General features: G+C 43.5%; 1 protein-coding gene across 1 annotated transcript; it reads right to left on the bottom strand.

Moving 5' to 3' along the window:
• Positions 1–883: 883 nt before the first annotated feature.
• On the bottom strand, positions 884–9300 carry CLIC4 (chloride intracellular channel 4; the record flags this gene model as incomplete). Its single annotated transcript, XM_010145222.1, has 5 exons — positions 884–1210; positions 1992–2173; positions 3617–3723; positions 4531–4656; positions 9154–9300. Coding segments are annotated over 5 exons (727 nt in total), but the record flags the coding sequence as incomplete, so codon positions are not given.
• Positions 9301–9945: the final 645 nt, after the last annotated feature.

Genomic DNA, 9945 nt, shown 5'->3' with positions numbered 1-9945 from the left:
ATGGCTTAGGAAAAGACTCCCACTTGTTCTGGCATCGCTAATCATTGCACTGCACCACGTACAGGAGCTGCTGATCAACCGGACACCAAGGTGCCATGTCCTTTGTTTATGACAGCACAGATTTTTGTCAGTAAATATCACCAGAAAGACCTATACAAAATAAAGGCTCTTACCTACCAAAAAGAAAGCCACTTGCAATTTTTAAGGTCAACAGATGGCAAGCATCCAGTTCTTCTGGTCTCATGATGGTAAAGGGCATCCTGACAACTATTTGTTTGCTGCAACTCAAAATTCAGAACAAATGTAGGTTGCCAATTAAAAAAGAAAAAAAAAAAATGGTTTTTTCTAATCTCATCAAGCTCTTGAAGACACAGCTAAACACGAACTCCGAACTGCAAGATTCCTGCTCTAGCACTCAGGCCTAGACTCAAACTTCCCTGATGTCTGAGGTCATTCAAATCCACATTTCACATTTGAGTCCCTTCTCAACCACTCCTGTGATTTCAAACACAAGAGAAATTATTCCTAAAAATGTTGCCAATTATTCTGCAAATGGCTTTTTTGGATAATAAGTTCCCTTCTGTATGTCAATAGGATAGACGAGCAGGTACAGTTCAACGGGTCACAGATATGACAACTCTGTAGAGATCTTCTGGAAAAAGCAATAAATTCCAAAATACATAAATATTCCTTGTACCATAGAGCAAGACAGTCTCCTAAACCAATTCATAGACAGGGACCAAATGCTTGCAAAGGAAAGTAGGGGCAAGAAAACCCTTCATACTGAAGAACCGAGAGTTACCCCAGTGCGCTATTAACATAACTGCATTAATGATATTCAAACTCGCTGTGAAAGGAGGGAAGGAAAAACAAGCCTATAATTAACTCTGCAAACTTTAGGTAATTACTGTACCTGGTCTATCCACCATAACTTTGAATAACTGCAAGTTCATGCAAAAAAAATTGCTATATCATATGAAAAGAGCAGTCTGTTAGAAGCATTGTTATGGAATATGCAAGAAGTCATCTCTTTTGCAGGTGCTGTTTACTTGGTGAGTCTCTTGGCTACATCACTGTAAGCTATTTCGATTTCTTTGTCTCCAGGACAGGTATTGGTGAACTCATCCCTGCTGTAAGCATTTGTCAGGTATCTCCAAACCCCTGTCATTTCCTTGGGAATCTCAAAGTTGCGGTATTTCTTGGCCACCACCTAGAACAAAAGAATTAGATGATAAATTTCCATCCTTCAACCGTTTTTGCATCCCATGGCACTCTTCCATTAAGCTGTCCATCCTTTCAACACGCACATCGCTCACTTCTGAAGTGAGGAGAACCTGCCCCTCCGGGATGTGCCTGGACCTGGCTGCACACTGCCTTGCTCCGTTTGTACTGCTGCCCTCACCAGAGCAAACACTCCTGCGCCGCAGCAGAAACTTAATCTGTGGCTCCATCTGCAGTACAAAACTGACACATCCTTGGAGACAGCGGAAAGAAATCAAGCTACAGTTATACAGGCACATCTCCGCTCCTGTCCTCATCCCAGGCCACCTCTTTCCTGCCTTCTGACTTTAATACAATCCTCGCATGTCACATCACGTCCTTTACTTCGTCGCTAACAGAGCGGTTTTCTCTACAGATGTGAGAAGACTCCTCAAACATGAACTGCTCACACGATGTCCACCTTCCTTCCACTTCATTCTTCTAGGCACTGCAACGTCCCACGACCACATCAGTCAGTGCAGCAAAGCAGGTTTTGGCTTGTGCCATTTTATCATCTGCCGCCCAATTTGCCTGCTGGTTCACACCTGCATCAACTCCAGCTGCTCCGTCCCTAAAGCCCCAGTGAATTACTCAAATCACACAATTTCATGTACCATTAATAGTGTAGTTACGTGGGAGCTCACAAATGGTTGAAATTAGTTGGACTGAGAATGCCATAAACCAGAAGCATTTTGTCCTTCGTTATCACTAACAACACACGAAGCATTCACCTTGACGATGTGTAGTTTGGGCAGCAGGTTGCAGTCTGCTAATGTCATCTCATTGCCATCCAAAAACTTGCGGGTAGAAACTGTGATGTCCTCCATGCTGTTCTCATCTATCTCATCAGGAAGAGGAGAGTTCAAATACTCGTCCAATTTCTGGAGGGTTTTCAAGAGGCCACGTTCTAAGGCTACAGAAGAAAAACAGTTTTGAGAACAAAAAAAAAAAAGGCAAACCATAGCACACAAATGTCAAAGCAAATTATCATGTAGAATATTAATATTAGTAGCAGATCTGAAACACAATATCCACATCACTGCAATACCCAGAACAGACCAGGTACTGAAGGATTTTTAACAATTTCATACAATTTTTGTGGTGAGACTACGGCCAGAGCTGCCTTCGTGGTCACTAGTCACTGACATGGAACCAGAATCCCTTTAAATATCACATGGACGCGGGTTATTTAAAAACTGGTTTATACCAGAGTTGGCACTACTTTAAAATACTCTAAAATTGTCCGCAAGTGTTTATTTTTGGTTTAAAAAGTGGCTTACATCAGTTACTTAAGGCTGTTCCCAACTGACCTAAACTAATTAGCATTAAGCTACGCAGGGGCTGACATTCATTCAGTCATAATCTGTTTAATGCCACGTGCTCAGCCCGGAGCCCCGGCCGAACGCAGTCTCCCCAGCGCCCGGCAGAGCGGAGCAGCAGAGGATCACATGGACGCGGGTTATTTAAAAACTGGTTTATACCAGAGTTGGCACTACTTTAAAATACTCTAAAATTGTCCGCAAGTGTTTATTTTTGGTTTAAAAAGTGGCTTACATCAGTTACTTAAGGCTGTTCCCAACTGACCTAAACTAATTAGCATTAAGCTACGCAGGGGCTGACATTCATTCAGTCATAATCTGTTTAATGCCACGTGCTCAGCCCGGAGCCCCGGCCGAACGCAGTCTCCCCAGCGCCCGGCGGAGCGGAGCAGCAGAGGCCAGCACCCCCCACCACATCCAGGGCTTGCCTGGCTGTTCACAAATCTTCCGCACCTCTCTGACACAGAGCACAAAGCCAGGCCGATTCCCCGACTCCCTCCGAGCACACTGAGGACAAAGAGAGCTGTGCTAAACTATTTAAAGGTCTCGCTGTGCATTTTTTAATCTCTTTGATCTCTCACCTTCCCTCTACTTGTTCTCTTCACGCAGAAAGGTCTCAATCTTTTAAAGCAACACGGGAGCCTAGAAAAGGCAAACCATCCAGTGTGCAGAAAGGTTGAAAAAATCCCTGAACCACCAGGCCACAACACAAACTGTATGGAACTATCATTTCTATGTCAAGAGTTCTGAGTGGCCATTGCATGGAGGAGCTCCCATGCCGGAGTCACTCACAAACCATGCACGCACCCTACCAAAACCCTGCCTGAACAGTGCCTAACGGAAGTTCTCTCTGAAGGGTTGAAATCTGTCTCTGACCATTCACTTCAAATCGCAGGTTGAACCCATGAGGTTCCCTCAAGTGTCCATCAACATGCAGCAAAACGTCAGTGAGACTCTTCGCAGCGAGGCTGCTCTGAAAAACACAAGGCAACGGCACAACAACAGCATGCCCAGCTATCGCGGCCCGGGGCACCCACCTTCATTAGCTTCCGGTCTAGAATTTTTTATATATGCAGAAAATTTGGCAAATATATCCATTCCAGCAGTGTTTGATTCGGGATGCTTTGGTGAAAGTTTTAGGTACCTAAAAAACAGAAAGGAGTAGATCTACAGCACGTTTGGCAGAACGATGCTTCTCACGTATTAAGTAGCACAGAATGGCCCTTTTTTAAAAAAGGAAGATTCTGCATCACGTACAATTAACCATTGATCCATTTGCAGGTTAATGTGAAGGACTTGCTTCTCAAGTGTAATATCACACACTTCCACTTCAGGTTTTTTTAATTAAATTAAAATGAAATACTCTTGCCCATTCTGTCCCCTGTCTGCATTTTGCCAACTGAGGGAGGAGAAAGCCAACAGTGCAGAGGCTTGGACACGCTGATCATGCTTGTGCTGGGTAAGCTCTTTATTTTTAAAAGTGCTCCGTATTTTCCATCATAATTTCTAAATACTAAATAATCAACCTCCAGGACTCATCGTTATGCCTGAAGGGATAAAACCCCATCATTATACCCTTCATTATGTATGAAGGTATTAGTTTTTTTTAAATTTATTTCCAAGTTGCATTTAGTAATCACCAGTTTTGCACAACTATCACCTGTCCCTCCCCAGCTTACGGAAAGCTGGAGGAATAAAAAAATCATTTAACATTAAATACAAAGTTAACTGATAATCCTGATGAGGACAGAAGGACTATTTTAAAATAATCTTTAAAAGAAAACAGTTTTTTATAGACAGGTGAGGGAGCTAGAGGGAGGAAAGGCATGACAAGCAGCATGACAAGCTATTTTCAAAGCCTTGTCTTAGGTTATGGATGCTGAAGAACATCTTAATTAGTGTAGAAAACCCCTCTGAGAACACTCTTCTAAGGTGACAAATTATCACTTACTTGGGTGGAGCCAAAACATCTTCCAGGAACTCTTCAATCTTGTTCACATCCGTTCTCACTTCACCATTGTACGTTATGAAGGGCGGGTGAGTGCCTGGAGCCAAATTTTGCAGGTCTGCTGGTTTTCTGGGGTGAAATACAGACCAGTACAGAAGTCAGCATGGGACAGCCTGACCCTGACTTCCACTGCTGCCATCACAAAGGCACTGCCTGAGGTTTTCAAAAGATACCACCGGTTTTATTCTTAAAAAGTGAGTTTACAGCTTGATTAGCATTTTGAATGTACACTTGGTAACAATTTATTTCAACTGCCTCCTCCTACCTCTGGCTGTGTTTTTTCTCAAGTCAGTATAATGTTGACTAGCAGGGGGTATATACACACCACAAAAACAGGCGCTCTCTTTCCCAAGATCTGCAGCACAGGGTTTATATATAGCGTAATCTCCGATAATCCTCCCCCTCTACCCAGAGCTGCGCTGGAAATCAGCAGGTCTGACATAGAGCAGAATGTATAAACCATTTACGTGCACATAGAACATGGTTCCAGACGAGCTGACTGATGCTGAAACATTTTTTTTAAATGATGCTTAAAGCTTCCTCCAGTGGAAAAAACTCTTTACAGATAAGAACAGCACTCCTGGGCAAAGGGAGGAGAACCCCTGGCATTGTCTGACCGGACACAAGAGAAAGAGCATCAACTAAATCACTCAGACATTTCTAAATCTGAAGTCGGGTCTGGTGACACCTCTCACTGTTCGCTCCAGCTCCTTTCATACGAATCCTTATCAAGCTGGGCCAGGCTATTTGATAAGCAATTGGCTTCTCTCTCCTCTAGCTGTGCCTGGATGCTGTAGTGACAAGGAATAACACTGCAGGCATTTATTTAGAAGCCAGCATGCCAGCTGCACATAGACACCACCTACTCATTCACCCCCAAACGCCTTCATCTGTAACGCAAAGCTCTCCCATCTGCCCCATCAGCAGATTCAGACGCAAAGTTGAAGTCGCTAATGAGATGTGGATCCATTACAAGCTGTAAAATCGAAAGCATCATCTGCAAACAGCAGCCAGTTTTTCCCCAGTAAATCATCCTGGTATTAGTTAGCCCCAAGTGCCTCAGCAAGCAGAAATAAGATTACACTATTGCTTGGCCCTTCTTCAGGAGCAGCACTTAGAGCTCCCCTCTGATGCAGGTGTTGACTGCGGTCCAGGATGACTGCTCTGAGGGATGCAGTCTGACTGACTTCTCCAAGATTCTCTCCACGTTTAGAGGACGGTCTGCAGTTCCCAGCTCCAGCCCACAGCACACACCATGCGGATGAGGCCAACTGCACAGTTACGCTCCTGGCCAAGCTGACCAGAGCAGATGCTACAGGATGTCCACCACCTCTTGTGGTGCTGTGCTGGACAAGGAACAGCAAACAACGTCTGATTTGACTGAAAGTTTGCCAAGACAAAGTTGTCCCTTCGTTACTGTTTGAACAAATCCAAACTGGACCGTAACCCTTGAACCGGGTTTGTGCTTCGTACAACAGGGCCACATTTCTGAGCCAGCACCAGGCACCCAGGGACAGGCTCTACTCGGTTCAGGAAAGGCTCCCGACTGGACCAGACAGGGACACTAGGTCAGTGATACTGAGTGATGCCAAAGTGTACCTGCCACGGACACGAGCGCTCGGCAGCACGTGTAAAACTGGATGAGAGAACTCACTTTCGTACTTAAGAACATTAAACACCCTGGTTTTATCTGGGTGACACAAGTCTTGTTAGCACAAGAACTTAACCATTTTCAATTTTTAAGCTTCTCAGAAGTTATTTTTCACTAATAGTTGCCACCGCCCTCTTACTTTTAGGATTTAAAGTCTGTCATTGGTTAATGCTTTAATGCGCTTAGCGCTTCATTTAAATACAGCTTTGTAACCCACAACAATTACAGGAAGACACTGTGGCTCACTTCCAGTTTCGCATGTTGGCTAGATAAAATTCCTCAAAAGGAATGTTCCTTTAAAAACAAACACAGCCAAGACCACCGGATTTGCAGTAATACTATCAAAGGAAAAATTTTATGTCGGAAACAGACTGGTCTAATGACCCAACCAAAAAAGATTGCCAAAGAATCAGAGCGCATCTCAGCAACCCCAAAGCACTTTATTAACACTCTTGCCACTCCAGTCAGACCACTTTTATCTCTGGAGAAAAAGAAAGCAGAGAACAACATCCCACAGCCAAAGCCCAAACATAACACAGGGTTTGACTTCCAGTTTGTTGCTCCTGCCGGCGGATCATAAACAAACCCTGGCTTACCACATACAAGCCACAGCCTTTAGAGCACCATGAGTACACAGGAATACCCTTAAAAGGCTAAGAGTACCACAAGGAGGCAATTAAGAACACTAGAGCCAAGGTCACTTCAGAGATAAAACCAGACAGCTTTAAAAAAGAAACAACCCATAACTTCTGCGACCACTCAGAACAATCCCATGAGAGCTAGTACCTGTCCCAAAGTTCACTGGGTTATTTGGAGGCAGGGCCACGTATTTAAACATCTGGCTATCACTAATGAAGTGGGCAGGGTCTTTAACACCAGAGCGAAGGTAAAAACATTTCATGGCTTTGCCACAAACCAGAATAGCCATTAGCATTCAAATAATGTCTGAAGGTCAGACAAAAGCCAGCCCCCAAATGTAATATGCTCTACAGTGATTTATAGATTTCACCAGTACTGCAATGAGCGCCTGAAGAGTAACATGGAAAAAGCCAGCAATAAGCCCCCTGTCTCTAGTTCCTAAACAGGATTGTGCAGTCTGGGCAGTGTTTAATTTTTCTGATCTCTTTATTAAATCTTTGTCTGTCAACATTAGTATAAAACCACACAATCAAGATGTTTAAAATAGGATTTCAGAATTTAACCGACTGCAAGCTGGCCCTGAATGTTGTTATGAGCCCGACAAATGGTTTATGTACTGCAGCTCTGCTCTAGTCACCAGAACAAGTCCAATCTCTGAGCACTGAAATGCTGCTTCTGAGAAGGGAAAGAATAAAGCCTCTGTCCCACTGACCAGAAGCAAGAAACGCATCATTTCTTCCAAAGGGCAGGACGTCCCACTTCGTTTGCCTATGTGCATATTTTTGTGTCTTAAGAGTAGAACTGAGAACTGCAAAAAGGGCTTTTGTTAGCCCAGAATGGTGTCCAGTGCCGTTACAGAAGGGAAAAAAATATAGGCCACCAAGTCCATCAGATCAGACTCAGTTTTTCCTGTGTCCCAAGTCACTTGTGATCTTCTGTACCCAACCCTGACCTTTTAAAGCCTCACAAACAGACAGAGCTTGCCTTACTGTTGCACAGAAATTACGCTATGAGGCAGAAGGATGGTTCGCAAGTAAACCCTTTTTTATTTTTCTGGCTAGCAAATTAAATTCAGACACTTAAAACCATTATTACTCAGCTCTTCAACCAGTTTGTGTCTGCCACAGGAACAAAAAGAAGAGAGGGGTAATTGCCTTGAATAAACACTTGTAAAAGCAGTTTCCTGCGACAGTATTAGAAGTATTAAGGCAATGTCAAGCACCTATCACCATTCTGGTAATGTAACTGGGGAAAACACACCACCTGGGGTAACATTTCCAGTGGAGCAGTTCCCTGAATGTGAAACACTCGGCTGCCAGCACTGAAGCAGCAACTTCAGTGATTTTTAAAACTCAGAACACGTCACCTTCAAAAAGATTACGAGAAGAGGTTAAGTCTAGCAGGGTGATTTCTTTCTTACTCGTTTCACACTCGAATCACTGGAGAACTCTGTGTATTTCCATTGGCTTTATTTCTGAAAATAAGGTTTGTACGCACTGGCAGTCTCTCCCCTCTCCAGAGAGTTCTGTGACTAATGTTACGTGACATTAGGGCTGTGAAAACGTTACTTCACACCAGCACCAAATCCAGGGCCTCTGCCTAACACCACATTCCCACTTCTAATAAAAGTACACCCAATCTGAGGAAATTAAGACTCCTGGATTCACATCCACCCTTCCCAGCCACCGAGGTATTCATTTCACAGCGGGAGAAGCTGCAGTGTAGGTGACACACCACCTCACGACATGTCTGGCTAACACTACTTAAAGGCAGAATATTTGACATTTTATTCCTCTCATTTCACTTCCACTTTACTCAAATTTACCTCACGGACAGATATTTTCATATTGCTTTTATTCTTACTGCATAATAGACAATATTATCTTAAAATCTTTGCACATGATTTGTGAGTTTTGCAATAATCACTGTGAGATCATGGGATCTCAATGGGATGTTAGTAAAAAATCAGTCTCAGCGATATAAGACTTCTCGTCAGCTGTTAGTTTTACAGGAGAACAACAACATTTAACAAATTTGAGAAAATTTATCAGAGATTTGATTACAGATTTTAGTCATTCGAGAGAATTTATCGAAGATTTGGTTATAGTCACCGATAAATACCCACCCATGACTGCACCACTCACATCAAGGTTGCCTCTCAGTATTTATGAGGCACCCTCTCTCTTTAATTTCAGAAAATAAGCCACACCAGATGCAGAAGCCCCAGACAAAGTGCACTGTACTCTCACTTGCCAAACAAGCCCAGGATTTCTTACCTCTTCAGGTCCACCGTTGTGACACTAAACACCACTCCCTTCAGCCAAAGAATCATGAAGAGCCTCTGTGAAAAAGGACAGTTTCCTATGCTTTCCCCATCGCTGCCAGCCTGAGGGAGAGAACCAGCCGTTAATGAGAAGGTAGGACTGTGCCATCCATTGTGCAGCACTCACAGTACTGAGAGATCTTTAAACGAAGACAGACTCGGTAACGAATCATGGGGTTTACTGCCTGTACAGTCTTATCCCCACTAACCCTTCCAAACACCTAAGGAGTGTACAGACAAACCCTGCCGCCTGCGTTCTCGAAGTCCAGATATCCTGGAGGTATCTCCACCTAATGCACAAAGGTGAGTTGTCCCAAAATATTTAAATACACTTCAGATACTGGGCAGGCAGGCAGGCATTTCCGCATCTTTTTTTTTTAATACTTTCACCTTCCAACGATTTTTTTGCTGCAGATCTAACTTTTATTACAGTGAAATTTGCAAATTTATGAAGTCAACTAACCTATTTACTTGCCACATCCTCTAACAGCTGCCCATGAAATGTATCAAAGCAAGATTTCAGACAACAAAATAAGTTCTTTCACACTGAAAATGATCCAACTGCTCCTAACAGCCAAGAAGGGGCAGCTAATCATGCTCGTCTGAGCAGCCCCACCTTCTGATGGCAGTTTTCCAGTGTCAATATTGTTCTTTGTTATTTTTTTTTCCTCCTTCCCCAAGGCATAGCTAACTATTTGTAGCCATCTTCCAGGTGACTCCTGCATCTCACTGCGTAGTGCTGCAG

This window comes from Buceros rhinoceros, unplaced genomic scaffold (assembly GCF_000710305.1).
Source record: "Buceros rhinoceros silvestris isolate BGI_N320 unplaced genomic scaffold, ASM71030v1 scaffold43161, whole genome shotgun sequence".
Lineage (NCBI taxonomy): Eukaryota > Metazoa > Chordata > Aves > Bucerotiformes > Bucerotidae > Buceros > Buceros rhinoceros.
This window is presented reverse-complemented; position numbering and strand designations above follow the sequence as displayed.